We start from the raw sequence: 14,568 nt of genomic DNA on the forward strand, positions 1-14,568 counted from the left end.
AGTTACCATCCCAGCAGCCGTTATTACTGCTGTACCACAGCTCCCAGTATTAAGTTTTATGTTCACAGTGGAAAAGCAATATTGACATTGAAATTATGGGTTTATATTTATGTCACTATACACCAGTGGCAGTAGTAACTTTTAAAACAAACTTGTTGAATATTGAGAGACTAAACTACAAAGTTAGTAAATTATATAGCAGTGGAGCTGTTCTCTCTAGAAAGTGTTTCATAATGCATTTCTGTTTCTTGACTGTATTTTTAATGAACATTTGAACTGAAGTGACTAGGATTAGTGATTGGGATTAGTGATCTGGCTAAGTATTTTGAAACACATTTTGAATATATGGCTTAGTGTGAACAGAGAAATAAAGTATTGTTTTTTTCTTACTCATTCTATTCCTACCTGTGCTTTGTGTTTGGGGTTGATCAGAAAGAAAAAAAAAATCAGAACAAGCAGACATCAGTTTGTAGCTTTGTGTTTGTATTCACCACTAGCATTTTACTAATAGTAAACCAGGAAGTTGATTAGCTACACGAGGTAAGGCCTAAATGAAACAGTTCCTGAGTTAATACCATTTTCAGAGTTTTGAAAATTCTTGTATACATTGTAGTGATTTAAAAATCTTCCTTGACAGTCCCCAGAGGCTAGCTACTCAGCCTCTGTAATCCTAGCTACTCAGGAGGCTAAATTCTGAGGATCAACAGTTTGAAGTCAGTCTAGGCAGGAAAATGAGACTCTGTTATCTCCAATAAACTACTAAAAGCAAAATCAAAAGTAGAACTATGCCTCAAATGGTAGAGTGCTAGCCTTGAGCAAAATAGTTCAAGGAACAGCAGGCCCTAAGTATAAGCCAAACCCTGGGACTTACACACGTACAACTTCTTGACCCTGAGCCTGGCAAGCCATCACAAAATAAATAGGGGGCTGGGAATGTAGCTAAGTGGTAGAGTGCTTTATTACCATAAGTGGGTTCAATTCCTCAGTATCACATAAGCAGCAAAAACCAGAAGTGGCGTTGTGGCTCAAATGGTAGAGCTATAGCCTTGAGCATAGCAAGGTTCAGGCCCAGTGGTTTTTTGTTTTTGTTTTAAATTATATTTTATTGTCAGGATAATGTATAGAGGGGTTGCAGTTACATTTGTCAGGTAATAGGTACATCTAGAACCTTGATACCCCCTCCTATGTTTTTGTCCCCATTTCTCTCTCCCTCCCCCCTCTCCATCACCTTGTTTTCCCCCTTCCCTATTTCAAATAAACAAACGTATATACAATATACCAGGTAACAAAGTCAAATACACTAACCACATAAGATTAGCCATAAGGGAAAAAAAGAGAAAAGAAATAACTTCACATAGTACATTAAGAACAACAACAACAAAGCTCAACTTCTTGTTCCCATGTTTGAATAGTAGAATGTCTAATTTTGCCAATATCATTATTTGTGTATTTTCAGCATTCATTGATTTTTCTTGTCAGTACGATTTTTCTTTGGAGCCCCCATCTTGCTACATTGCTCCGTCTGGACTTGACTTGGGCCCTCATGTAGCTGAGATCACAGGAACACACACTCTAATGTGATCATTTAGTTGGTGCATAAAACTGGTGTTCTACTATGGTTGAGAGACCCTGCTTGCTAGAGTTTGAAAGTAGCAGAGATTTAAAAAATGGGAAGGGTGGGCAGGAGTTTGGCCTAGTGGTAGAGTGCTTGCCTAGCATGCACGAAGACCCGGGTTCAATTCCTCGGTACCACATATATAGGAAAAAAGCCGGAAATGGTGCTGAGGCTCAAGTGGTAGAGTTCTAGCCTTGAGAAAGTCAAAGGACAGTGCTCAGGCCCTGAGCTCAAGCCCAGGACTGCAAAAAAAAAAAAAAAAAAAAAATGGGAAGGGTGTTTTACAAACCGCTAGTACATGTGCCAGCAACGTAGGGAAAATACAGATAAACAGGGAAAATATGAGTTGATAGCCTCTAAATTCAAATGAAAGGGCTGAGTTCTGCTGGTCTTCAGAAAATCCCCAGGAGAGAGTAAGAAAAACATGTAATGAGGACCTCAGAGATCATTAGTTAACTCTTCCTATTACTGTCCTATCACCTTACAGACTTAGAGACAAAACAAAAGCACCAGCAAACCAAGGCCATAGAAATGAAGTGAGTGGTAGAATTGGGACCTCTAGTTCCTGACAGGCGCCAGACATGACTGTGGAGATGTGAAAGAGAGTTCCCTGTGAGAATAACTTGTCAGTGGTGTGAAGACTCCCCATCAAGAATTCTCAGGTTTTGAACACCAAAGTTAGATTGCTTTCTTGCCAGGTCCTTCAATCCCACCAGGAAATGATCCAATTCTCTAGTTGGACTCCAAAAGACTTCTTGAGGCCAAAGCTTAACATTACAGTCATTGTCTCAAGCTCTGAGAGTGGGTTAGAGTTAGGAAGTTTCGTGAAATCTACTGGAGTACTTGGTTACAGCAGCCTGGTGTGCTAAATACAGCTGTTTGCAGATTTCCAAAACTCTGACTTACTTCCAGGACATACCTTAATCACACTGTGATTTTGGCTGATTGTAAAACAGCCCCTTCTTGCTTATAGTAAACACTATTTTTTTTTAAATAGGCCAGTCATCAACTGGCTGAAATCCCTTTGCTCCCTTAGCCTCACTTTGCTTTTAGTCTCACTAGCTAATTTTCAATTGTGCCAGAGCCTCACAATGTAACCCTTCTTCCCTCAGGCTTCCCACACAGGCACAGGAACTTGATTTTTTTAAGTTTGACCCAAATGTGCTGCTTTGAGCCAGAACCTCACACTGCAGTTGTTTATCATTTGGCTTTTGACTCTTGTTTTCTTGTCAAGGAATTTAATATAAAATAGGAAGTTTCACAAATTTAGTCTGTGATAACCTAGGTTCAAAAAAGAGAATAAATAAAGTTATACATTTACTTGTAGGGGGGCATTATATAATATATGAATGGTTTCTCATAAAAGAACCTTTCTTTCCTGAGAATATATCTGCATCTATCAAATAGATAAGTAAAAAAATGGAGCCTTTAATAGACTAGCTTTATAATATCTGAAGCAAAGTAGAAAATAAGTTTTGCATACTAAGTTTTACATAACAGGAATGTAAATAATAGCGTTCTGCAACCTTGAACTGAAACTAATGGAGAAGAAATGTGATGTGTACTACTCCAAAAGAGGAAGCTGGGGATTGGGCAATGAGTGGCTCAAGGCTGTATTTCTAGCTTTGGTGGAGGTAAAAACGAAGGCATCACAGTTTGAGACAAGGCAACAATCCTCACAAGCCGGGAGTGGTGGCTCACACTTACAATCCTAGCTACTCAAGAGGCTGAGATCTAAAGGTCAAGGTTCAAAGCTAACCTGGGCTCTAAAGACCCTGAGACTCTTATCTCCAATTAATCACTAGAAAAGAGGAAGTGGGGCTGTGACTACAGGGGTAGGGTGGTAACCTTGAGCTGAAGAGTTCAAGGACAGCGCCCAAGCCCACAGTTCAAGCCCCGTGGCACCCCCCCACACACACACACACAGACACTTCACAAGAGTCCATCTCAACCAGTGGCTGGATGAAGTGGCTCACCTCTGTTATTGTAGCTATGGGAGAGGCAATAGCTGGTTGTGTTGACACATGCCTGGCATTCCTAGGAAGAAGCATAAGAGATAGCACAGACCAGTCTGGGCATGCAGTGAGATCCTACTTTGAAACAAGGCAAAAGTGACTGATGACATGAGTAAAATAGAGCACCTGCCTAGCAAGTACAAGGCCTTGTTCAATCCCCAGTACTACCAAAAAATAAAAGTACGTGAAAGGCCTGGCATAGTGGCAAGGTGTGTATCCTGCACTCAGTAGATAGATGGTGAGTTCAAGGCTAGTCTAGACTACATATGGAGATCCTATCTCTTCCCTACCATCAAGAAAAAGAAAAAAAAAAACCCTCCTTTTCCAGTGTGGTGATGCATGTTCCTATAGTCCCAGTAGCCCCAGCTATGCAGGAAGCTGCAGTGAGGAGGAATAATGGGTTCAAGAGTTCGAAGTCAGCTTGGGCAACATGGACCCTAGCTTGAATAAAGGTTTTTTGTTTTGGTTGGTTTTCTTGTTGTTTTGTTTTTTGGTTGGCTTTTTCCCCTCCAATCTTGGGGCTTGAACTCTGGGCCTGGGCACTGCCCCTGAACTTTTTTGTTCATGGATAGCACTCTATCACTTGAGCCACTTCTGGCTTTTCCTGAGTGGTTTATTGGAGAGAAGAGTCTCGTGGACTTTTCTGCCCAGGCAGGCTTTGAATGGTGATCCTCAGATCTTAACCTCAAGCTAGCTAAGATTAAGCCACTGGTGGCTGGCCTTTTTTTTTTTTTTGCTGGTATCTGGATGTGAACCCAAGGCCTCACACTATTTCAGTGTTCTATTATGTATAATTATTTTGAAAATTCAGACATGGTTATACATATATATTAATATAACACTATTTAAAATAGTGATTGGAGAAATTACGAGAGATAACTTTCCTATATTTTTCCTTTCTTCCTAGCTTCCTCTTCTCTCTCTCTCTCTCTCTCTCTCTCTCTCTCTCTGCCTTCTGTTTTTTTTCTTTTGTAAAATATTATTATTTTGTTTTTTGGTGCCAGTCCTGGGGCTTGAACTCAGGGCCTGAGCACTGTCCTTGGATTTTTCTCAAGGCTAGAGCTCTACCATTTGAGCCTCAGCACACTTCCAGCTTTTTTCTATGTATGTGGTACTGAGGAATTGAACCCAGGTCTTTGTGCATGCTAAGCAAGCACTCTACCACTAGGCCAAATTCCTGGCCCTCCTTTGTGAATATTTTTAAGTTATTATTGTAAAGGTGATGTTGTTCAGAGAGGTTCTGATTATGTAAATCAGGTGGAGTACTTTCCTTTTTGGACATTGTCACCTCTTTTCTTGCTTTCTTCTAGTTTTCCCTTCCCATCCCAACCCACTAGTTGTCCTTTCTATGTTGAGATAGGATATCACTGTGTGGCTCACGCTAGCCTTGAACTTGAGATCCTCAGCCTGGGATTACAGATGGACACCATCAACACCTGGCTGAAGAAAGATTTTTTTTTTGCCAGTCTCGGGGCTTGAACTCAGCACTTGAGTACTGTCCTTGGGATTTCTCAAGACTAGACTCTACCGCTTGAGCTCCAGCACCCCTTCCAGCCTTTTTTTCTCTGTGTATGTGGCATTGAGGAATCAAACCTGGGTCTTTGTACATGCTAGACAAGCACTGTGCCAGGCCAAACTCCCGGTTCCTAAAGAGAGGTTGTTGAAGCATTGGTTAGGGTGGGGCAGGTTCAATGTGTGGTTCGGGACTGAGCATGTAAGTAATTGACATGAGACTTTTGAATATAATGAATAGGGTTTGCTATTTCTGAATAAGGTAGGGCCTAAGATGATAGGGCCTAAATCCTTGCTATTTTAATTGAATATCAGTTTCCAGATATAATTGCTGAGAAAAAAAAACCCTTCAGAGGAAAGTTCAGAGTTAGGATAATAGAAGTAGGATGTGTCACATTTCTGAGGCATTTGGAGAGGCTGCAGTCTGTAAAGGGGGTGGCAAGTGTTAGCGGGAGGAGCTTTTCTAGCTGTCCAAAGCCAAGCCATCATTTGCTCTGCCAATCTCAGACTGAATTGCTAGTAAGATTCAAGGGCTCACCAGTGCCCTGGGCTCATTATGTGTTCACACAGAAATAAAAGTCATTATTCAGGAAGAACCAGAATAGAGCATGGAAAGACTCAAGTGGGTGGCTTGAAATGGAATGGGGATGGCCAAAGGCAACCGAATAACCAAATGGAGGGCAGCCAAAGGTGTGGATTTCTTTGAGCACAAGTTTTCTTGACCCACAGGAAAACTTTTTTTTTTGCCAGTCCTGGGGCTTAAACTCATTACCTGAGTATTATCCTTGGGCTAGTGCTCTACCACTTGAGCCACAGCCCCCCTTCCAGCTTTTCCTATGTATGTGATACCAAGGAATCAAACCCAGGTCTTTGCGCATGTGAGGCAAGCACTTCACCGCTGGGCCAAACTCCCAGCCCCTAAACCATCTTTCTTTTTTTCTTTTTTTTTTACCAGTCCTGGGCTTGAGCTCAGGACTTAAGCACTGTCCTTAGACTTTCTCAAGGCTAGAGCTCTACCACTTGAGCCTCAGCACCACTTCTTGCTTTTTTCTATGTATGTGGTACCAAGGAATTGAAGCCGGGTGTTCATGCATGCTAGGCAAGCACTCTACCACTAGGCCAAACTCCCGGCCTAAGCCATCTTTCTTATAGGAGTATCAACCAAGATCTTTGTGATGAAAGACTTATTACCTGTTCACCCTTACAACAATGAGCATCCTGGTGACTAGAATTTTACATTAGAATTATAACTTTGTATCAGAATTCTATTTTATTGAATATCATTTATTCTGAGAGCTGTCCTTAAACTCTAGTGTGTTTGGTTCTTATCTCTGCATCAGACAGTTTTGTTTTTACCCATCAAATTAGCTGTGATCCTTCATTTACAGTTTTCTCCTCCAATAGTCTACAGATTCCCTAGGATATATTTGGCCCAGCATCTAAACAAGAATGAAGGCTGAGTGCCAGTGGCATACATCTGCAGTCTCATCTGAAGGTTTATATCTGAGGACTACAGTTCTGTTTGTGAGATTCTTATCTCCAATTAGCAAGCAAAAACTGGAAGTGCATTTGTGGCTCAAGAATTAGAGTACTAGCCTTCAGAAAAAAAGAAAAAAATAGTAATGCCTGGACCCTGAGTTCTGGACTGGCACAAAACAACACAAAACACAAACAAGTGTCAATGAGACTTTTTTGGTACTACTTGCTTGTCTGGTGTTCTACTGCTTAAGCCACATTTCTAGACTTTTTTTTTTTTAATGGGTCATGGGGCTTGAACTCCGCATGGGCACTGTCCCTGAGCTCTTCAGCTCAAGGCTGCAACCCCACCCTTGAGCCAAGCCCCACTTCCCATTTTCTAGAGGTTAGTTGGAGATAAGAGTTTCAGGTCCTTTTGTGCCAGGGCTGGCTTTGAACCTTGATCCTCAGATCTCAGCCACCTGGGTAGGTAGGATTACAGATGTGAGCCACCATGCCCAGCCTCTAGACCTATTTCTTGCTAGTTATTTTCAAGATAGGCCTTGAACCTTTGAATCTCAGCCTCTCTAGTAACTTCACATTTTTAAACATTTTTAATGGAGCTGTGTTCTGTGAAAGTTTTAAATATTTTTATAGTCTTAGAATTTATATAGTCTCTCTGTCGCTCTTCTCTCTCTCTCTCCCTTTCTTTCTCTCCCCTCCTTCTCTCTTTCTCTCTGTCTCACTCTTTTTTTTTTTTTTTTTTGTTGGTTGTGGGGCTTGAATTTGGGGTCTTGCCACTGTCCTTGATTGAGCTTTCTCAAGGCTAGCTCTCTACCACTTGAGCCACAGCACCACTTCTGGCTTTTTCTGTGTCTGTGGTACCAAGGAATCTAACCCAGGGCTTTGTGCATACTAGGCCACACTCCCAGCCCTTTATTTTTATATTAGGTCAGCAGTTTATTAATTTTTATTTTCACATTTAATGAATATAATTTAGAGTGAGGAATGATGTCAGCTTCATTCATATTAACCTGGGTCTATGGCAGTAGCTATTTATTGTGAGTGAACTGTATCAGAAACAAAGACATACCTGTACTTTCTATAATGTCAGAAATTATTGAATAATGAGAAATTCTCAAGTTATGTCAGTTTCATTGGCACTGATTTGCCAAGTATTATGCTTCTTCTAGATAGCTATGAGCCAATTGCTAGTTCCTTATGTTCCACTCTTAATTACTGATGTTAACTCTCCACACATACATTATATACTTCACAATAAATATAGATGGTTAAAAAGTGTTGAAGTGCTTATAGGGTTCAGAGAGGGCTGTGCTGGAGGCACCAGCTGGGCAAAGCTGATGCAGATGTTTAGAGAATCATTGTAGGGGGTTAGATGAGATACTGAAACAAACTCTTGAGCTGGAGATATGGCTCCAATACCAGTGTGCAAGCTTAAAATAATCCACAGGGCTGGCAGCATGGCCTAGTGGTAGCATGCTAGTCTAGCATGCAGAAAGCCCTAGGTTCAATTCCAGGGAACCACATACACAGAAAAAGCCAGAAGTGGCGCTGTGGCTCAAGTGACAGAGTGCTAGTCTTGAACAAAAAAAATGTCCAAAGGCAGTGCCCAGGCCCTGAGTTCAAGCCCCAGAACTAGTAAAAAAAAAAAAAAAATGCACAGGGCTGTGAAGCCTGGTGATGGCAAAATACAGAGCTAGTTCAAGGTGTCAGTTGAGTCCAGGCTTACTGGATCTAGAGGGAGGTACCTCAGGCAAGGGACTGAACTAAGCCTAAGCCCCAGAGACGCTCAGGAGTTCATGGCTTGTTCATCCTTGACGCATGCACCGGATGTACCGGATTGGCTGCGTTCGTGGCACAGGCCAGTATTAGGTGACCCCTCCTTGTTGAGGATTCAGGCCTCAGGCTTTGGTTTAGTTTTTTGATATGCGCTTGTTTTGCCCTTGTGTCCCTGTGAGTTTTTTTCCCCCATTAAAAATTATTATAAAGGTAATGTAGAGAGGAGTTATAGTTACATAAGTCAGGTAATGAGTACATTTCTTCTTGGAAAATGTCACCCCTCTGCTCATTCCCATCCATGTATTTTTAAAAATTAATTTGATAAGCCTATGGACAGTAATTTTTTAAAAGTTTTTTATTAAAGAATTTATTAACATGGATTTTTACATCATATTTCAAATGTCATGTTTATCAAACAGGTATTCAAGAAGGGAATCTTTGTATACAACCACTGGCACATAGATTTTAGAACATAATTAAAATAAGCTGAGGGTTTGTATGTCATAGATACATATTAATCTATGTAATAAAACATTATGTCTATAGAGTATATAGCCCATCCTAGATTTTATATCTATGTGATTATGTTTATATCTCCAAGATCATGTGCATAACCTTGGGTATCCAAATATTGAGTACTTGTACTATTTGGATCTAATATCCACATATTAAGGAGACCATGTGCCTTTTGTTCCTTAGGTCTTGACTTGTCTCACTCAACATGATTCGCTCTAGATTCATCCACTTCCCAGCGAATGCCATTATTTTATCTTGTCTGTTGGCTATGTAGAATTCCATTGTGTATATATACCACATTTTCTGTATCCATTCATCTTCAGTAGGGCATCTGGGTTGTTTCCATCACCTGGCTATTGTGAATAGTGCAGAGATGAACATAGCTGAGCAGGTGTCCTTATCATCCTGGGTTATGATGTTCAGGATAGATGCCCAGGAGTGGTATGGCGGGATAGTAGGGAAGGTCTATTTCAGTTCTTTAAGAAACCTCCACACTGCTTTCCAGAGTGGCTGAACTTGTTTACATTCCCACCAGCTGTGCACTAGGGTTCCTCTTTCTCCACAACCCCATATGGACAGTAATCTTTTATTTGCACTAATGAAAGATTTTCAGTGCTGAGAGCTGGTGGCCCACACCTATAATCCTAGCCACTTAGGGGAGTAAGACCTAAGGATCACAGTTCACAGTCAGCCTGGACAGTCCATGACACTCTCATTTTCAATTAAGTACCAGAAAACCAGGAGTGGAGCTGTGGCTCAAAGTGGTAGAGCACTATCCTTGAATGAAAGAGTTTAGGAACACCTCCCAGGCCATGAGTTCAAGCCCCACAACTGACCAGAAAAAAAAAAAAAAGCTTTTCAGTCCATCCATGGACAGATGGTGGTTGTTTACTTGCAAGATTTAGAGTTGTTCTTGCTCCAGCATTTTCAGTCAGAATGCAGCAAATACTATTTGGTAAAATGATGTCATTCAGGGCAAAACAGCTTGAAACTCTTGTTCTGTATACTATGAAATCACTCAGAGCAGAGCCCAGCCTGACCTCTGCACTGTTCACAGCAAAGCTGGCAAGAAATCCTGAGACAAACAATCCAACTGCAACTCTGTTGTGAGGCTGGAAGTTGAGAGAAAATGGACTCTTCAACATTTTTAGAGAGGTTAAAAAAGGAAAATAAAAGCCTCTTGAAACACACGGTTTCTCAGAAGAAAAATGCAAAAGAATGACATGTGGTAAAGGCACTCATGTTTATAGAAAAAATACTGAAATGATAAAAAAACACTTTATATGTATAGTATGAACATTTAAATATGGCTCCAGCCTGGGAAAGAGAAAGGAAATGTAAATAAAAGATCCAGATTTGGTGGTTTTTTTTTTTTTTTTCCCCAGTCCTGGGCTTGAGCTCAGGGCCTGAGCACTGTCCTTGGACTTTCTCAAGGCTAGAGCTCTACCACTTGAGCCTCAGCACCACTTCCAGCTTTTTCTATGTATGTGGTACCGAGGAATTGAACCTGGGTCTTTGTGCAAACTAGGCAAGCACTCTACCACTAGGCCAAACTCCCGGCCCACTATTTCTATTTCTTATTGTATTTACTTCATTAATACTTTTTGTTGTTGCTGGGAAATAAACTCAGAGTTTCCACATATGCATTGCAGTATGACCACAGCCTTTTTTTGGAACTTATTTTAAATAGCTAGGATTACAGACATGGACTACCAGTGCCGGGTAAAATGTTTTAAAAATATTTCTACTATTTCATTGTTGACATCCCTTTACTATTTAGTTTGCCATTCTCTTGGTTATTGCTCTTGCCTGGCTTTTACAAAGCCCTTGAGATTCAGTTCCCAAAAAGCATGGCTGTGTGCATTCATGTGCACACCCCCCTACCTAAAACTAAAAATGGTATTATGAAAAGAACTGAACATACAAACTGGCAGATAAGATTATTCTCATTTAGCCAGGCTTAGGTGGTTCATGCCTGTAATTCTAGCTGCTCAGGAAGCTAAGATCTAAGAACCTCAGTTCAAAGCCATCCAGGACAGGAAAGTTCCCATGAGACTCATCTCCAATTAACCACCAGAAAACTGGATGTGGCACTACAGCAAAAAATGATAGGGGGTGAGCCTCGAGCAAAAAAGCTCGGGGCCAGTGCCTCAGCCCTGAGTTCAGGCCCCAGGACCAACCAAAAGAAAAAAAAGATATTCTCACTTAATAATTTAGATATAGGGAATCCAAATTTTGAATTACCCATCCCTCCTGCCCATTTAAAAAATATAGATTAACAGGATATGGGAGTGACTGCCTAGCAAGTGTAGGTCTGAATTCAAACTATAGAAGTGAAAAAAATCTAGATTTTTCAGGAGTAGCTCTCTACTTAAAGAACTCTAAGCCATGCTGTCATTTCTCACTTGTCAAAGCAACTTGTATCCAGCTTGAGGAAATCTAATACTTACGAAAAAGATTTTTTAAAATAGACTAGCAAGTTTATTCTAATAAAAATATTTAGTTGTGTTTAGACTGAGTTTTGCTATGTTGCCCAAACTCCTGGGTTGAAGTGATTCTCATATCTCAGCTTCTTGAGTGGCTTGAACTACAGGTGAATGTCACCCTGCCTGGCAAAAAAGGCTTTTTTAAATAAGAAATAATTTAGGTAACATTATCCAAAAGAAATGCAACTATAACTCCTCGGTATATTAACTTTATAATAACAAAAAACTTTTTAAAAAGAAATAATGTTGATTGAAAGCAAACTGTAGCTGGGTACAATGGCTCACAACTGTAATCCTATCTACTCAGGGGTCTGAGATCTGAAGACTGTGGCCGAAGCCAGTCTGGGCAGGAAAGTCTGTGAGATGTTCAACTCCAATAAACTATCCTCCAAAAGCTGGAAGTGAAGCTGTGGCTCAAGCGGTAGAGTAGTAGTTTTAAGTAAACAAGCCTCAGGGAGCTGGGTGTAGCTCAGTGACAAAGTGCTTGCCTAGCAGACCTCCAGTACAAAAAAAAAAAAAAAAAAGGCCAGGATGGTAACCTGGTGGTAGAGTGCTTGCCAAGCATGCACAAAGCCCTGGGTTCCTTAGTATCACATACACAGGAAAAGCTGGAAGTGGTACTGTGGCCCAAATGGCAGAGTGCTATCCTTAAACAAAAGTGTCCAAGGACAGTGCTCAGGCCCTGAGTTCAAGCCCCAGTACTGTAAAAAGGAAAGAAGGAAGGAAGGAAGGAAAGAAAGGAAAGAAGGTAAAAAGCTCAGGGACCACTGTCCCAGAGTTTAAGTCCTAGGACTAGCATCAAAAAGCAATGAAAAGAAAGTATGCTTATACAAAAAAAATTTTTTTTTGGAAGTTAAAGAGTTTTATTCCGCGCCTAGCATCGAGAATCTTCCTGACCGGTCAGGGCCATCTCTAGGATGTGAGAGAGCAACCCCGCCTAATCTTACAGGCTCCTTTTATAAATTATAAGTAATGAGCATATTCCTGAGCTTTCCTTTAATGAATTGCAATTTTCTCTGTTCTTAATGAGTGCTGGCAGAATAGAAAAGAGGTTCTACTTCTTGACGTTGGCATTGAGGAAAACTAGTCTTTCTATTTCTGTTTCCCAATGTTATGGCATTTTGTGAATCTCTAAAGTAATGATTTTTTTTCTAACCCAGTATCTACCTACTCTTTGTTTTTTACACAAGGTCCCACTGTAGGCCAGGTTGGCCTGGAACTCATGATCTCATGATTCTATGGCCTCAGCCTTCTTGGGTGCTGGGATTACAGGGCCGTCAGACTTCACTCACCAAGTCTTAAATAGAACTCAGGCTCATCTAAAAATGTGAGACAGGGCCAGAAGTTTGGCCTAGTGGTAGAGTGCTTGCCTAGCATGCACAAAGACCCAGATTCGTAGGTACCACATACATAGAAAAAAGCCAGGAGTGGTGCTGTGGCTCAAGTGGCAGAGCGCTACCTGGAGGAAAAAAAACAAAGACAGTGCTCAGGTCCTGAGTTCAAGCCCCAGGACTGGTTTAAAAACATAAAATGTGAGACAAAAACAAAACAAAACCTTTCCATGGTTATCACTGGTCGCTGTTTCCCCAGAATAAGACTAAACAGGATGATTTCCACTTCCTTCACACTTGTAACACTCATGCTTCTGGATGACACATGGAGTCATTTCTGTTCATCTCACCAGAAATTCATTCATGGAGATGGGCTAAGTTACACTGATAACATGTGATGCATATTTATCTGGTATATAAAATATGAGACTTGCGTTAATAAAATGATAGCTCAATAACAAATGGCATTTTATTACTCAAATAATTTTACAATGTTAATGACAATGGCAATAAAATATATAGAAGGCTGAATTCATAATGAAAGTCAATTTTCATTCACTTGGAAGTTCGCCACTTTTCAGGGAAGCCTATCCCACAGAAATAGAAATCCTCCATTTTGCAGAATTTGAATCCATTTTTTTTTCCTAGTCCAGAGCTTTTGCTCAGGGCCTGGGCACTGTCCTTGGACACTTTTTGCTCGGTTTTTTCTACATATGTGGTACTGAGGAATGGAACCTAGGGCTTCTTCATGCATGCTAGGTAAGCACTCTACTGCTAGGCTATGCTCCTGGCGCCATGGCCATACTTTAAAGGCAAAGACATACAGGAGGGATTCTTCTCAAACAATATTTTAACATATAGAAGTTTGCTTTGTATGACAAGCCATTGTCCCAGAAAAACTTGGATTGTTATACTTAGGAAATAAGTATTTTCACTAGTCAGTTGTGTGTGTGTGTGTGTGTGTGTGTGTGTGTGTGTGAGAGAGAGAGAGAGAGGGGGGGGGGGGATTATTTTTTCACCCTAAGTAGGACTGTAATTTCACGGTAAGTAACACTGTAACTGTAACTTCCTGAGAACACTAGGTAAATTATGGGTTGGCACATTCAATCTTTCTACCACAAATGGTCAGAAAGGTATATTTTGTACATCCATGAGAAACTGAAGTAGATTATTGCCTAATAAGCTAAGAAGAAACCTGTTTAGATGAATGGTTTAGTTGAGAGTATTGTAAACATGATTCTAAATTTAAAAATATATTGGTTATTCTCCTGCATCTGGGGGAGGTTGTGCCAAAGTTCCCATAGATTAGAGGGAAGGCTGAGTCTGGAAGAAAAAAAATTAAAAATATTACATGCATACAGATCAAGTAATACAATGAAGTCAGTTGACCATTGTTTTTAATAACAATTTTCAAGATCTTCTACTGCTTCCAGGGTGGCTCACATGCACGTGACCTGAGTCACTCCATCTTCCTGGTCAAGCTGTCCATCCTCCAGCTCCCTCAGGCCACTGTCCCCGCCTCCACCACTGAACTCTGGGTAGCCAGGTCTCTCCTCCTTGATCCAGCACTCTCTGGAGGCAGAAAGGAAGCCCTCTTCCAAGGAGGCTCTGCCCGCCACAGGTGGAGACACGTCTAAACTGTTCTCACTGCTCTCTCCCTTCCTGTCTTCGCCTTTCAGAAGCCGGCTGCCTTTCCTCTGAAACACAAGAGATCCCAGCCCAGCGTTACCAGTCAGCATCTCCTAGGCTTTGGGTCCCCTGCTTCCCAGCCTAGGGGCTGAAGGTGTGACACACGTGGCATGCTACCTGGCATGCTGGCTGGAGGCTCCAGCTTTCAT

At 41.1% G+C, this 14,568-nt stretch overlaps 1 protein-coding gene across 1 annotated transcript in view; it reads right to left on the bottom strand.

Moving 5' to 3' along the window:
• Positions 1-14,110: 14,110 nt before the first annotated feature.
• Positions 14,111-14,568, bottom strand: part of Rftn2 (raftlin family member 2) — a 48,471-nt gene continuing 48,013 nt past the window's right edge. Inside the window, exon 9 of the mRNA XM_090354547.1 lies at positions 14,111-14,427. Within this exon, the coding sequence (XP_090210673.1) occupies positions 14,170-14,427 (258 nt within the window). The 3' untranslated portion in view covers positions 14,111-14,169. The remainder of the gene's footprint in view (positions 14,428-14,568) is intronic.

This window comes from Megascapheus bottae, chromosome 21 (genome assembly GCF_031878675.1).
Source record: "Megascapheus bottae isolate mThoBot1 chromosome 21, mThoBot2.hap1, whole genome shotgun sequence".
NCBI classification, from domain to species: Eukaryota; Metazoa; Chordata; class Mammalia; order Rodentia; family Geomyidae; genus Megascapheus; species Megascapheus bottae.